The following is a 17544-nucleotide window of genomic DNA, read 5'->3' on the forward strand; positions in this document are numbered from 1 at the left end:
TAGGCGCAACAAGAAACTGTTACAAAATGAGCTTTTGGCCTAGAAGGCCTTCATCAGAGATAGAACATACACACACTCACACACACACTCATGCAACTGTAACTCACACACAAATGACTGCAGTCTCTGGCTGCTGAGGCCACAGCAGCCAGAGACTGTCATCACGTGTGTGTGTGTGTGTGTGTGTGTGTGTGTGTGTGTGTGTGCGTTTTCTATCTTCTACGAAGGCCTTGTTGGCTGAAAGCTCATTTTCTGACAGTCTTTTCCAGTCTCCCCCCCCCCCCCCCCTCTCCCCCCATCTGCAACTCAACCATCTCCAATATAGGGTGTGTGGCAACCATCCTTTCCATTTTACAAATGTTCCACATATTCACATGAAGTGACCTACTGATTCAAAATAGAACATAGTGCTTCGAAGATAGGAAATGAGTCCTAATATAAAATCTGTGTTCATGAACGGTATCAGAGCATTTTATGCAAAAATTATGGTTTGATATGCACTATCATAAGTTACTGCTTTTGGAGTAGTGCCTTTTTGGCATCCTCCACATTGTCACACTTTTGCTAATATTAATACATTTTTTTACTTATTCCATATCAGCAAATATCAATTAATTCTGTAAGTTCATGATTATGTGACCACTGGGTTCCATTAAATCTGATAGCTTCATAACATAATAAAATTAGAATTGTGAACTGTTTTTAACACTGAGTTTATGAAACTCAATGCTTTCACATTTAAAACTTAAGCATACTGTATTCTTAATGAGAATGTTTACACACTTTGTCAATTCAGAGTTTATGTCACATTTCTTTACTTCATAAAGACTTACTCCATTTCTGTTGACAGAGGCCACAACGTCAAACACAAGTGTTCTCTTGCTCTCATCATCCACATCATAGTCAAGCTCTTTTGGGTCTGCAACCCTCACAACTACAGGAGTCCTGCCCTGTGCGGATACTGGATGGACAGTAAACACACCAGGAGGTGCATTCTGTATTCCCCTTAAGCTCAATGTGTAGCGTGCATTTTCCCCAGTGTCAGAATCAACTACCACCTGAAATGAAGAATAAGGAACCCTTATATATATAATAATTGGATATTACATAATAAGTCCAAAATGTGATCTGGAAAAAAGTCTTTAATATTTTTTAAAGGCAGAAGTTGGGAAAGTAATGATTATCTACGAGGGATGTCTGTAAAGTAATGAGACTGGGTCTAGGAAAAAGAATTTACAGATCTTATCAGTACATATTGCTAAAATTCTTCAAAATAGTCTCCTTGAGTGTCAGTACACAGCTGCCAATGCAATTCCCCCACTGAAAAGGCTCCTGGGAAGCAACTGACATAACCTCTTACAGAGACATCATGACAGTCTGTTGGATGGCCAGAACATCGTCAAAATGATGACATTTCGGACTTCTCTTGAACTCTGGGAACAGGAAAAAGTGTTGTGGTCTAAATACTGAGGTTATAAAGTGGCTGCAGCAGTGTAACAACCCTTGACTGGTCTGGGTAGGTAGTCACAAGGAAGGCGGTGTGGGCTGGAGTGTTGTTGTGGTGGAGCTTCCAGCTGTCAGCAATCTTTGGTCATTTCCGCCTGACAGCTCTCAGGATAAGAGCTTCTTTGTGGAAAACAGCATTGACTGTTCATCCCAGAGGTACAAAAAAATTAAAAAAAACTCTCACTTTCTTGGGGTGCAAGGAGTCTGAGTTTCACTGATTGGTTTTGAGGTCATACTGGGACACCTGTGATTTGTCACCTGTTGTTATGTCATCTAAAAAGTCTGATTCACTTTTCTGACTTCTGCAACATCCCACAGGAAATGTTAACTCATTGTTGCTTTTGTTCATTACTCAACACTTATAGCACCAATGTCGCAACACTTATGGCACCAATGTGGCACAAACCTTCTGCATGCTAAATTTTTAATAAATAAATTTGTGACTTATTTTTTTGCACATTTTGAGGTCTTTGGTGATCAGTCTTACACTCAATTGACAGTAAGAGCCCAGGAAACTTTTCACTTTCACCACATTTTTGTTCGAACCGCTTATTGGAGGGTTTCTATATTGCTCCAAGTCTTCAAAAGTCTTCCGCCCATTCTTGAACTCCCTAAACCACTGGAAAACTTAGGCCCTTGACAAGGCACTGCATTTGTACGCCAATTTAACCAAGGAAAGCATATTGGTATAGTTTCTCCCAGGCTAAAGAAAAATTTAATCATGCAGCACTGCCCCAGTAAATGCCCCATTTTTCATGTTTACTGCAATGACAAAAACTCATGCATCATGCATGATCCTCACTGTATAAAAACTTGGACATGACTGCCTCCTAGTGTGTTGCTTAGTTGAGACCCCTCGTCACAAATCCCCCCACTGGGGAGCATGCTGCTGTCAATTGGAGTAATGCTTGGTGACCAGTTTCATTACTTTATGGACAAACTTGTGTGGAACAATTTCTTTAATTTGAACAATTTGTTTCTTATATTTCCACACATTGAAGTGCATCAGGTTATTGTCCTTATTGACCCTACAATTATATAATGATAATCAAATTTGTTATAGAAGTTTACATATTATTCCATCCATGAATTTATACATTAAGATAAAATTTATTATGAAGCTAAGAGAAAGTAACTTTATGGTATGCTAATAGATTTCATTAAGTTTTATGGAGGACTTCAGCCTTAAAATCTATATATAAAAATTAAAATTGTATACTGTGAAAGAAATACATTTTGATTCAAAATTGTTCTGCATGAAGTTACACTAATTATGAATGATAGGGGAATCACTGTTAAAATTTTGTTTTCTGAATAAGTTGGAAATTTCTGATGTAATTAATAAAATACCTCTCAATTGTGATTATTAAAACACATACAGGGTGTCCCATTTATCTTGACCACCCTAAATAACTGTTTGTTCAGATGCAAATCACAAAATGTTTCAAGCAAATGTTCTTTAGCCATCAGTGGGACATCAATCAGAATGATTGCCTTCGTTGTAGCTTTGATTTTTAAAAAGATATGAACAGCGGTATGACTTTTTTAAATGGCACCCTGTATTATATATTGGGCAATTCATTTCCTCTCCTAAAGACCTATTCAAAAATGTATCACAGTGTACCATTCACTGAAACACAATGTTATTAATTACATAACACGACATTGACATTGACGCTCCCAGCGCTTAGTGTAGGTACTTGGGGTAACGGAACATATCCACATGCTGAGGCTGACAGAGGACAAATGTAAACATAAGTAGAATGCACAGCCATCATTCCATCAACCATCACCAGTTGAAGAGTTGTGTTAGTAGAATGTACACCAATGAAGAGAAGTTAGAAATGCTACTTGTCACTGGGGAATGTAAATTAGCAGAGCAGTAATTGGAATACTGCTTTCTTATGTACGAGTACATTTAGTACAGTAGTTTAGTCCTTTTAAATACTGGTGTGTAGAGTAGGCATACGGTAAAGTCTGTCCTTCCTACAAACTGCATCAACACAATGTTTCTTTTATTGTTGTTTTGTTGAAGGTTGGCGAAATGCTACGCAGGCAGCGGAATTGTACACAAAACGATATCTTGACAAGAACCTACCTTCCTGATGAATGTTTTCTCATCTTGTTGCAACGCTTCAGGAAAAAAGTTTCAACCCACAACAACACAATCATCATAGCACTTGCACAGACAAAGCTGCTGAAATTACTGTTCTCGTTTGCATAGCTATGAATCCACATGTGAGCACATGACAGCTTGAAGATGAAACTGGCATTCCTAAAACCAGTGTCATAATATTCTTACACATCACCGGTTCCATCCTTACCATGTACACCTACATCAAGAATTCCATGTGAATGATTTCCAGAATCGTATACAGGCACAGTAGCAAATCCTCGCCAACCCAAACTTCTTCTCCAATGTTATATTTACTGATGAATGTTCCTTCTCAAGCAAAGGACAGGTAAATACAGTTGTTGTTGTTGTGGTCTTCAGTCCAGAGACTGGTTTGATGCAGCTCTCCATGCTACTCTATCCTGTGCAAGCTTCTTCATCTCCCAGTACCTACTGCAACTTACATCCTTCTGAATCTGCTTAGTGTATTCATCTCTTGGTCTCCCTCTATGATTTTTACCCTCCACGCTGCCCTCCAATACTAAATTGGTGATCTCTCGATGTCTCAGAACATGTCCTACCAACCAATCCTTCTTCTAGTCAAGTTGTGCCACAAGCTCCTCTTTTCCCCAATTCTATTCAATACCTCCTCATTAGTTATGTGATCTACCCATCTAATCTTCAGCATTCTTCTGTAGCACCACATTTTGAAACCTTCTATTCTCTTCTTGTCTAAGCTATTTATCGTCCACGTTTCACTTCCATACATGGCTAAATTCCATACAAATACTTTCATAAACGATTTCCTGACATTTAAATCTATACTCGATGTCAACAAATTTTTCTTCTTCAGAAATGCTTTCCTTGCCATTGCCAGTCTACATTTTATATCCTCTCTACTTCAGCCATCATCAGTTATTTTGCTCCCCAAATAGCAAAACTCCTTTACTACTTTAAGTGTCTCATTTCCTAATCTAATTCCCTCAGCATCACCCGACTTAATTAGACTACATTCCATTATCCTAGTTTTGCTTTTGTTGATGTTCATCTTATGCCCTCCTTTCAAGACACTGTCCATTCCATTCAACTGCTCTTCCAAGTCCTTTGCTGTCTCTGACAGAATTACAATGTCATCGGCGAACCTCAAAGTTTTTATTTCTTCTCCGTGGATTTTAATACCTACTCCGAACTTTTCTTTTGTTTCCTTTATTGCTTGCTCAATATACAGATTGAATAACATTGGGGAGAGGCTACAACCCTGTCTCACTCCCTTCCCAACCCCTGCTTCCCTTTCATAACCCTCGACTCTTATAACTGCCATCTGCTTTCTGTACAAATTGTAAATAGCCTTTCACTCTCTGTATTTTACCCCTGCTACCTTCAGAATTTGAAAGAGAGTATTCCAATCAACATTGTCAAAAGCTATCTCTAAGTCTACAAGTGCTAGAAACGTAGGTTTGCCTTTCCTTAATCTTTCTTCTAAGATAAGTCGTAGGGTCAGTATTGCCCCACCTGTTCCAACATTTCTATGGAATCCAAACTGATCTTCCCCGAGGTTGGCTTCTATCAGTTTTTCCATTCGTCTGTAAGGAATTAGCGTTAGTATTTTGCAGCTGTGACTTATTAAACTGATAATTCAGTAATTTTCACATCTGTCAACACCTGCTTTCTTTGGGATTGGGATTATTATATTCTTCTTGAAGTCTGAGGGTATTTTGCCTGTCTCATACATCTTGCTCACCAGATGATAGAGTTTTGTCAGGACTGGCTCTCCCAAGCCTGTCAGTAGTTCTAATGGAATGTTGTCTACTCCAGGGGCCTTGTTTTGACTCAGGTCTTTCAGTGCTCTGTCAAACTCTTCACGCAGTATCATATCTCCCATTTCATCTTCATCTACATCCTCTTCCATTTCCATAATATTGTCCTCAAGTACATCACCCTCGTATAGATCCTCTATATACTCCTTCCACCTTTCTGCTTTCCCTTCTTTGCTTAGAACTGGCTTTCCATCAAAGCTCTTGATATTCATGCAAGTGGTTCTCCTTTCTCCAAAGGTCTCTTTAATTTTCCTGTAGGCAGTATCTATCTTACCCCTAGTGAGATAAACCTCTACATCCTTACATTTATCCTCTAGCCATCCCTGCTTAGCCATTTTACACTTCCTGTCGATATCATTTTTGAGACATTTGTATTCCTTTTTGCCTGCTTCATTTACTGCATTTTTATATTTTCTCCTTTCATCAGTTAAAATCAATATTTCTTCTGTTACCAAACGGTTCCTACTAGCCCTTGTCTTTTTACCTACTTGACCTTCTGCTGCCTTCACTATTTCATCCCTCAAAGCTACCCATTCTTCTTCTACTGTATTTCTTTCCCCCATTCCTGTCAATTGTGCCCTTATGCTTTCCCTGAAACTCTGTACAACCTCTGGTTTAGTCAGTTTATCCAGGTCCCATCTCCTTAAATTCCCACCTTTTTGCACTTTCTTCAGTTTTAATCTACAGTTCATAACCAATAGATTGTGGTCAGAGTCCACATCTGCCCCTGGAAATGTCTTACAATTTAAAACCTGGTTCCTAAATATCTGTCTTACCATTATATAATTTATCTGATACCTTTGAGTATATCCAGAGTTCTTCCATGTATACAACCTTCTTTCATGATTCTTAAACCAAGTGTTAGCTATGATTAAGTAATGCTCTGCACAAAATTCTACCGGGCGGCTTCCTCTTTCATTTCTTAGCCCCAATCCATATTCACCTACTATGTTTCCTTCTCTCCCTTTTCATACACTCTAATTCCAGTCACCCATGACTATTAAATTTTTGTCTCCCTTCACTACCTGAATAATTTCTTTTATCTCATCATGCTGATTGATGTCCCCCTGACTGCTAAAGAACATTTGCTTGAAACATTTTGTAATTTGCATCTGGACAAACAGTTATTTAGGGTGGTCAAGATAAATGGGACACCCTGTATATTGAATTTGTTTGGAGGTAATTGTCCTGTTGTTGGACATAACCAAAATTGCTTTTTATAAAAATAAATGAGTGTACTGTAAATTCAACTTCAAAGTTATAATTAATTAAAAATTATTTGTTAAAACATACAAGTAAGCAAATAGCAAGAAAGTTTGATTTCAAAAATATAATATTATATATGTAGCTCATCGAGAGTTAATATTTCAGTGCGTATTGTTCTCTAAACAAAAATTCTTTTTGAAAATTATGGAAGTCATATAGCCAGGAGACCCACATTTTAAATAATTTGTATACAGATAGTGTCAAAAATTGACCAAAAGAAAACATACAAAACTCTAAACAAGATGATACTGTATTTGTCACACTACAGAAATTTATTAAGTCAGTTTATTAGAACTATAGTAAAACCCAGTTTTTACATTCCTGCATTTTATGTGTTCCCACTTTTTATGTTCATTTTTTCAGTTTCAACAGCTGTTCTAGTCTCTCAATACAGTGCTTTCCTGTCATTAACATTTTTGTGTTACAACATTTCCCACATTTTAAATTTTCTTTGACATTATCGCAACTTTAACATTAATTTTCATACATATTTCTGCAAAAAGTGTATTGTATCCTTGCTCAAGCTCACTTTGGAACAAATCAGAATATGCAGTCTATACACAAAGTACATGTAGCATAGCTTTAGCATGGTAAGCAAGATTTACATTATTGGCATGTTAGACTATTGCTGCTTGTATTGGGAGGGTGGGAAAGTATGCTGAGCCACTGCCTTAGTGATCGTCATGATCTGAAAATAATAACAAACTTCCTCCTGCTCATTACATTTTATTACAATAGCTTTAATTTAATTTTACAGTAATTTACACAAATAAATAGGACTTTTCACATTGGTCATCTTTATGATGGACTTCCACAAATCATTGTTACTTCTGTGTGAAGCACACTAATCTATACTAGGCACATAGTCTTTGGTTGGTACGAGCTGATGTCAGATGTAAACATCCCTCCTCAAAATACTCTGTAGCATGACAATAATTTGTGCTGTCTTTCTGACTCAGGATGTCCTTGAACCAAGCAAGCTGTGCACACATATAAATCAGGACTCAAGTCATTGCCCTTGTGATTATCCCAAATGCTGTAGCTGAGTGCTACCACACACAGACACATTTCCTTTTTGTTCTGATCATGTCCAATGGTGTAAATAAAACATGCAACCAAAATCTTTCACGAAACCGTATTAAAAAAATGCTCAGGTTCTATTATTGATAATCCTTATAAAATTATGATAAATAAAACTTGTAACACAATATTGATTAAAACACTAAAGTTGACAGCCTTCATAAACAGGGGACAACAGGAACGAAACATACAGTTGACAGTCTTCATAAACAGAGGACAACAGAATTTAAATCTACAGTTTGTTGCCAACAAGGACGTCACTCAGTTCAGGGATGTCCTGGGTGAATACAATGATGGAAATTGTTGTCATTTTACAGAGCATCTTGAGGAGGGATGTTTACGTCTGACCTCAGCTTGTATCAACCAAAGACAGCATGCCTAATACACATTAGTGTATTTCACACAGAAATAACAATGATTCATAAAAGCCCCTTGCGGAGAAGGCCATCTTCAAAGGCAGTATTTATTTGTATAAATGACTGAAATTAAATTAAAGCTGTTGTAATGCAACACAGTGAGGAGGATGTAGGTTGCTAATAGAGTCATTAGCATTAGATTGTTTAAATTGCCACAGCTGAAAACAAAATACAGTCAACAGGGGATGTTCGAGATTGTGCCAGCATGTCATAAAAAGAACTAGTCAACAAGTCTTCTTGTCACTAAAAAATAAAAATGATTACACATATTTAATTAAGAATGCTGAAACAAAATGCACAATTAGATTAAACTTCAGTGATAGTAATTGGTAAAATTTATATTCAATGTTTTCCATGTAGTGTCTGCTTCTTTGAATGCAACATGGAAGCTGTAATTATAACGGTGACCCAAAAAGAACAATAATAATAATAATAATAATAATATCAAGCCAGTAATAATAACCAAATGAACACTAGTGTAAAAGCCACATTCTGCATTAACTTGAATCAGTGGCTACAAGTGAAATGATTAGAAAAAATAGGACATGCTTTTCTGTGAAAGAAAAATGTGTACATTTGCATGTTAGATCATAAGTTCATTTAGCAAAGGATCTATGACTTTTCACTTCCATCCTGAGCACAACTGTGAGAAACTGGTGCCCAATATCAAAGCCAGTACAAGACAGTCTCGTTCCATGGCAAAAAAGCATAAATATGTTCCACCATCAGAATATGATCATTTGCATAAACTTGTTTCAGACTGATTTGTTAGCACAAGAGCAAATTCCACTTCATGGCAACATACTAATAGAGAAGGTGCTGCAGTTTTCCACAAAAATGGACATCACTAACTTCAAAGTGTTGAATAGTTGGACCAATCAGTTTAAAACTTATCATAACATTGTTTACAACCAACAGTGTGGTGAATGTGTCAAGTGTTGATAGTGGAGCTGTGGACCAACGGAAAAAAGAACTGCAAAATATCTGCAAAGATTATGATCCAAAAAATATCCTTAATGTTAACAAAACTGGTCTTTTTTATAATGTATTAGCAAGCAAGACTTTGTGTTTTAAAGGTGAGAAACTGAGTAAGTAGAAGATAACTGTTTTACTTATGGTCAATGCTGATGGATCTCAAAAATTACCTCCTTTGGTCATTGGTAAATTTCAGAAATGTGAAAACTCTACCCATTAATTATGATTCCAACAGCACTGCATGGATGTGCTCCATTTTCAAATCCACCATGCATATACTGAATGCTCAAATAGGGACAAAAAACTGGAAAATAATGCTGCTACTTGGCAGATGTCCAGCACACAATAACAAGCTGCAGCTCAGAAATATTAAGTTAGTACTGGTGCCACCTAACTGTATGAGTGAGCTTCAACCATGATATCATGGAATCACCCATTCGTTTAACTGGAAAGATACAAAAATGCTTGTCCAACAAGCTATATTAATGCCACAACAATGGCAAGGACCCAAACTTTATGATAATATCAATTATGAAAGCTATGCATCACCTAACCAAAGCATGGTTGATGTGACCTCTTTAACTATTTTAAAGTGTTTCATGAAATGAGGATTTAAGTTTACGGAAAACACATAGGAAACACTGGAAGAAGATTTGTCTGAACCTATAGATTTTTCTGTGGCAGGCATATCACCTAGGTCTCAAGAATATGTCAGTGTTGATGGTTCAGTCATCGCTTCAGAGGTGCCAAAGTAGGTAGCATCATTCTCAAACATTTTGAAGAAGGAAAGACAGAGGTGACTGGTGAAGAAGAGGATGACCAGGGACCAGGGTGCCAAGCATTAGAGAAGCTATGAAAGCTATTAACATTTTGAGGCAGTACATTGGTAGCGCATCAGGTGATGATAATCCATTTGATGCTTTGTATACTCTGGACAGACAAGTAGGGCTAACTGTGTTAGAAAGAAACAAAAACAACTATATCAGATTTTTTAAAAAGGCAAAATTTAAATTGTTTTAATTTCACATTTTGAGCAATATAAAGAGAATTTCAGTAAGATAATATATTCATTTTTGCTTGTTGTGTTCCCTATGCTTTCCTATATTTTACGCTTTCCTACAGTTTACTCTTTTCTGGGTCAGTCTGCAGAAAAGTGTATGGTATATGACTTGCTATTACATACAGGAAACATACACCAGTGTATTTTCTAAAATGGAATTATATTTTGCAATACAGCATACACATATTGTGCATCATTGCATATATTTGTAAATTGTATTCATCCTTATCTTAGTGACAGCATATTCCATAATTTGATTTGACTTCCTTACTTCATTTACAACTAAATATACTTCGGATACATTACTCACCATTGCAAGTCCTGGCAAAGGTGTATCAGCACCAACATCTTCTGAGACCATGAGCCTAAATGATGGCTCATTAAATTTAGGCAACTGATCATCAACATCAGTAACTATTACTGTGATCTGGGATGTAGCCGTATCACCTGGCAGTTCACCATTTATAAGTTCAGTTGCCTGAAATAATTTTATAGCAGAAAGAAACAAACAATTATTTTGCAGAGGAGAAACAAACACATGACAAAAAATATATGTTTTAACACAATTTTCCATAAGTGTAACAAACAGGCAATGAAAATATGCATATTCGGCAACAAATATAATGGGAAAAATTTCATAAACTACAGTTTGATTCAGATAGGAGACACAGCATATCTTTTATTATTAATATTGGGTCATACTGGAACTTCCATACTGGGAAGGCCTGAATGTGGGTGCATGACACAATATTGCATCAACTGTAGATAAAGAACTTGAAGGAGTGGAGCTTCTGTAAGTATATTTTGAGTCATTTTAAATATGGTAATGGAAAGTCATGACAGAATGTAAAAATTTAGGAGCAAAGTAGAATAGTAGAGAATCTGAGCTGCCAACAAGCATACAAATATGTAGCAAATATTGACCATACAACCATTAATGTTTATTTGTTTGTTTGCTGCCCATATAAGGATCAGTTTTCACACACTGTCATAGATTTTAGTTCATATATAGAGAGGTTTAGTTAACATTCCACATAAGTGCACACATTGATATAAATAGTGAAGGTCAGAAACTATCTTTTTTTTTTTTTTTTTTTTTTTTTTTTTGCGGAAACAAACTTATGCTATGGTTCAAATGGCTCTGAGCACTATGGGACTTAACTTCTAAGGTCATCAGTCCCCTAGAACTTAGAACTACTTAAATCTAACTAACCTACGGACATCACACACATCCATGCCCGAGGCAGGATTCGAACCTGCGACCGTAGCGATCACGCGGTTCTAGACTGTAGCGCCTGAAACCGCTCGGCCACACCGGCTGGCAAACTTATGCTATATACACTGTTTTGCAAACGGATATTACAACTTGAAATCTTCTAATGAATAACAGCTTTTCTCTATTAATAAATGGGTTAAGTTTATTATTTGGAGTGTTTAAATTAGGTTTCTTGAAGTCAAATGGAAGTCTGTTATAAAAGATGGTTCCTACTGTATGTAAGCTATTGTCCACAGTCTTTGTTTTACCTACAATTCTGTGAAAACTGTCCCTTCCCTGTGTATTGTACCTATGTATATTACTGTTGGTTACATTATATTGTGAATTTTGTGTCACAAACCTTATTGCATGCAGGATGTACACAGAGCAGATGCTTAGTATTTTATTTTTTCTGAAGATTTCTGTAAAAGGCTCTCTCCTGTTTACCTTAGCTACCACTCTTACTGCCTTTTTTTGTAGTTTGAAGAGCCTGTCTGTATAGAAGCTGGTGCCTCTCACCATATCTCAATACCATACAGAGGATGTGGATATACCACTCAGAAGTATATTTGTCTTGAGTTATTATGGTCCAGAAAGGGTGAGACCCTTTTCAACAGATACACATTTGTACTGTTTTTCTTACCAACATGGTCTATATGTCCTTTCCATGACAGCTGCTCATCAACAATTATACCCAAAAATTTGTGTTTGTTTATATAGCTAAGAGCCAGTGAGGGTGTAAATAGAGTTCTATTTATGTTTTGACTATAGCTATGCATAAACTGCATTTTCACTGTCTTCTCTTTATTTACGAGTAGTTTATTTGAAGTAAGATAACTTGACAGAAAGTTATAATTGATTTCACTACTGTTTGTAGTAGTTTTCATATGATGGCCAAAGCTGGCTAAAGATTTGTCATCAGCAAAGCTTACAACCTTGCAGTTTTGTATTTCAATTAAGTCATTAACATATACAAGAAACAGAAAGAGCCCCAATATATTTCCTTGGGGCACACGGCATTGAAGTATCTTGTGGGTTGATTTGGTTGTTACCAACAGTTCATTCATTTTATAATTTAGTTTGACACACTGTTTCCTGTCTTTCAAATAGCTGGTCAGTAGTTGTAAGGCTACCCTTCTCATCCCTTATGCTTCTAATTTATGTAACAGAACTGTATGATTCACAATATCAAAAGCTTTACTCATATCCAGAAAGGTGCCTATTACCTCATCTCCTACAACTGGCTTGTTTAATATTTCTTGTATAAAAGTTGCTACTGCTGTTAACAGTAGATCTTCCTTTTATAAAATCACATTGCAGATTGTTAAATAGATTATGTTTGATGAACTATGTCCCAAATTGATTTAATATTACTTCCTCTAATAATTTCCCAAGCTCTAAAGCTAACAATACTGACCTATAGTTTCTCAAGTCATTATTTATTCCCTTCTTATTCACTGGTATGATTTCAGCGATTTTCAAGAGATCAGGGAATTCTCCATGGCAGCAGGACACATTTATTAGCTGTGTCAGAGGCTTCATTGACTCTTCTCTGCATTCTTTTAGCAGCTTAAGTGAAATGTCATCCCAGCCACAAGACATTTTAACTTGAAGTTTGAAATGATTGCTACGAGGTCCCTCAAGTAATGCCTTGGATGAAAGAAGATTGACTAGTTTTTGTAACATGTAAATTGAGTGCCCAGTCCTGTTTCATTTGTGCCAGTTATAATAAACATCTGTATGAATTTCTTGCACACCTCTTTTGGATTATTTGTTATGTCATCATTTTCTTTTAATGTTATGCTGGTGTGTTCTTGAGATTGCTGTTTCCCACATTCTTTACATATTATTTTCCATGCTGTTTTACTAACACAGGTTGAGTTCCTTATCTGATAATCATATTTGTGAGCTTTAGTCAAGGAACCTCTGTATTTTTTTTTTCTGAGCAGTTTTTATTTTGTTAAATAGTGTTGTAATTTAGTAACTATAAAGAGTATTTAACAGTCTTTCATGTCCTCACTCAGTTCAATGATTTCGGGAGAAACATTCTCAGCTTTATCACTGATAGCTTTGTTTACTTGTTTTACTAAAGGACATGTTTCATTTAAAGTTTTAATGAATAGCTTTCCCCAAAAGCTAGCAAGTTTTCAGTCTGCTTTTATGCTTGTTGAAGACTTAATGTCTATACTACTCAGTGAGATGTTACCTTTGCTCCTAACATATTAAAATTTTTGAAAATTGTTCAGTAGTTCATAATGGGTGACTCACTCATCTTAAGTTACTTTTAATGTTCCATTAATACATATCCTATATTTATTTCAGTGCAAACAACTACATGGTGTGGAACTTTCTTTCTGACAACAACTGACAGGTCGCAGTCAGGCCTATCTCTGATGTGCCTTTCTCCTCTGTGTGGTATACAGATGCCTCGTGGTGGTGTTTGAAAAGGTAATACAGAGGTACAGACAAATTCATGAGTGAACTTGAATGAATCACACTGTAGCATACACACAAAAGAAGTTCTAATCTTTCAAGGTTCACTTCTTTGTTGTAGGGAATCATCTCAACAAGATACAACAAAGTGGAATGTACCCTCTCTCACTCTTTCTCTATCCACAAATGTAGTAGCTTTTGACTGCATTCAATTTCACCCATATTATTCACAGATTTCTAATTGAACTATTATTCCACTTATTCTATTATCATGAATAGTTATTCTATGTAAATGAGTATATTATGTAAATATAACTGAGAGTGATAACATAATTGTATAACTTTGGCAAATAGAAGCCATAGGACTACTTATGCAAACCATTTTCATTACACTGTTGACCATTAATTAACTGTAAAACTATTCTTATAGATTCTGGGGTGGGAGGTCACAATATTGAGGAAAAATATAACAAATCTCAGAAATCATCATATGCTGTCCAATGATGACATTTAAGGACTGAAAAGCTGTCTACAGCAAACAAAGTGACAATACTATTGCATGGAAGTCTTGTTTAAAAAGTGCTGGGAGCAAAGAGGCTTTGTCTGAGGTAAGTTGATATGGACAATACTGTCAACAACTTGACAGTGCAGTATGGCCAGTACTGTCAACAACTTGACAGTGCAGTATGGCATCAACAGCTCAGTTCTGCTCCCCATGTCCATTCTGACATGACTGTTTTTCTTGTATGCTGGTTGGGTAGGATCACAACAATAAGTTCTGTAAATAAACAGAAGCTATGGAAGACATGAAATAATGGAGATATTATAACCAAATTCCAGTTTTCAAATGCAAGCTTCACTGAAGGAATCCTGATTATCACAGGGACCTCTTTTAAGCCTTATTCATCATCATGCACATAACTCTCTTTCACAACACTCATAACTCTCTTTCACAACATGAATTGTATTGATTATTCAAATATATTTTCATAAGCACAAACAGCAACTTAATAATTTTGAGCTTTGTCAAACTGAGGATCTCCCAAGATAAATCAGATAGTCTTGTGTTCCCCATTTTTCGAATATCTGCAATGTAGGCTTATTCTGTTTCTCAAGTTCAAACATGATACAAAATTTTAAGCTATGTTGAAGGTGAAAGTTAAATGGAGCACATGGTAAGTGTCACCTATTAGAAAATATTTCATGTATTGCTTGTTTACTACAACTTCTGTAAAATTCCCTTATAGGAAACAGTTCCAACTTCCATTATCAATTCTGCATTGCATTTGCAATTAAATGCTAAATCATTTTTCAAAATATGTGTCATACATTATTATTCTGTATCACATTTACCATTTTATTAATAGCTACGAGCATAAACTGAGGTGACAAAAATCATGGGATACCTCTTAATATCATATTGGATCTCCTTTTCCTGGAATGGTGCAGCAACTCAACAAAACATAGATTCAATAGGTCACTGGAAGTTGCCTGCAAAAATATTGAGCCATGATGCCTCTATAGCCATTCACAACTGCGAAAATGTTGCTAGTGCAGATTGTTGTGGACAAACTGCCCTCTCGATTACGTCTCATAAATGTTCAGGGTGATTTGTGTTGAACAGTCTGGTTGGTCAAATCATTCACTCAAATTGTCCAGAATGTTCTTCAAAACACTTGTGAACAGTGGTGGCCCAGTGACTTGACATCATTGTTTGGGAACATGAACTCCATGAATGGCTGCACATAGTCTCCAAATAGCCAAATAGTCAATGATCTGTCTAGGGTCCAATCGATATGGTCACTACCCCAGGAGTGGTGTTGCAGGTAATGTCCTGTTAGCAAAGACACTCGCGTAGTCATCTGCTACCATAGCCAATTAATGCCTCATTTCACTGCGGTGTCCTAATGGGTACATTCATTGTTCATCCCACACCGATCTCTGTGGTTATTTCATGCAGTGTTGCTTGTCTGTTAAACACTGACAACTATATGCAAATGCCGCTGCCTTTGGTTGTTAAGTGAAGCTGTTGGCCACTGCATTGTCTGTGGTGAGAGGTAATGCCTGAAATTTTATATTCTTGGCACACTCAACACTATGGATCTCAGAACATTGAATTCACTAACAATTTCTGAAATGGAATGTTCCCTGCATCTAGCTCCAATTGCCATTCCACGTTCTAATTCTGGTAATTCCTGTCTTGCAGCCTTAATCACATCAGAAACCTTCTTGCATGAATCACCTGAGCACAAATGACAGCTCCGCCAATGAACTGCCCTTTTACTCCTTGCGTATGCAATACTACTGACATCTGTATATGTGCAGTTCATTACCCCATGACTTTTGTCACCTCAGTGTAATGTCTTAGATGAATTTTTTTTATGTATGTAAATATTAGTATCTATCCCCAAAATTGCATCTATAATAGTAAAAGACGGATAGGTGAGATGGCAGCCTTCTTTTGGAAAGCAATAATTAGCTACAATGTAAAACTGAAGACCTGGGCATTGTGACTCTTCATATTTGAATGATCTTATACAGATATGAACGGGTGAGTTTGGGATTAACTACTGCAGCAGTTTACAACTACCGTATTAGAACTGATCTGTGTGCCAGAAAAATCTGTTATCCAGATATTAATAACAGTTAACATGGTTTTAAATCTGACATCAGCAAAGCTTTGTTCTTTCTTGAGTGCCAGTAAATAAACTACCCAAATTGAAGTCCATCTTGTATGGGCTATCATACTATGAAATCTGATCTCATAAGTTGGCTTGGAATGAGCTACGATGTAGTTTGGGATATTAGCTTATTTTCCATACTTTCACTTTATATTACACTACCTGACAAAAAGAGTAAAGCATCCAGAAGACACGGTCAGCTGCCAATGTAAGTTTCTACACATACATACCCACAGTGGATATGTAAATGGTCAGAACTGCAATTCTCTGGGACAAGTAGAACAGCCACCAGAGTATATTAGTGTTGTTCATGTTTAGTGTTGTTACAAGGCCTGGTAAGTTATATGAGGAACATACGTACAACATCAGATGTTCCACGTTCTCGTACAAAATAGTGTTATCAGCACATGACCAGAATTTGAAATGGGTCTCATTGTGGGTATCCATTTTATCAGATATCCAAATTGTGCAAATTTACATTTGTGGGGCATCAAGATTTGACAGTGTTGGAAGTGAATGTGACAGAAGGCATACTCAATACCAAGGTTCCAGTTGGCCACATGTGACCATGACAAAGGACAATCACTATATTGTGTACAAAACACATTGTAACCCCTTCACATCTGCACTTATCATCCAACAACAAATAATGGATTCCCTATAACATTCCGTATCATCTCACATCACCGGTTGACAAATAGCAGCACCCAGATTGGGGAATTACTGTTCCATGAATCCGCTGCTATTAATGCACCACAACACAAACTTCTACTTTTGGATCAGTGCTGCAATCAGGAAGCATGACGTGCTGATAAATGGCATTCCATAGTGTTCAGCAGTGATTGCCAAATAGTGCTGTCCTAACTCTAAACATTTTTGATAAATTCAGGTTTGAAGATTGAAGAGTGTGTATTCGGTCATTAGTCAGCCACCAATTTCCCT

General features: G+C 36.6%; 1 protein-coding gene across 1 annotated transcript in view; it reads right to left on the bottom strand.

The window, feature by feature from the left end:
• Window positions 1-17544, bottom strand: part of LOC124544672 (cadherin-23) — a 401035-nt gene that overhangs the window by 119393 nt on the left and 264098 nt on the right. The window contains exons 7-8 of the mRNA XM_047123296.1: window positions 10544-10711; window positions 834-1058 (exon numbers count right to left, since the gene is read on the bottom strand). Coding sequence (XP_046979252.1) covers window positions 834-1058; window positions 10544-10711 — 393 coding nt within the window. The remainder of the gene's footprint in view (window positions 1-833; window positions 1059-10543; window positions 10712-17544) is intronic.

This window comes from Schistocerca americana, chromosome 8 (genome assembly GCF_021461395.2).
Source record: "Schistocerca americana isolate TAMUIC-IGC-003095 chromosome 8, iqSchAmer2.1, whole genome shotgun sequence".
Classification (NCBI taxonomy): Eukaryota; Metazoa; Arthropoda; class Insecta; order Orthoptera; family Acrididae; genus Schistocerca; species Schistocerca americana.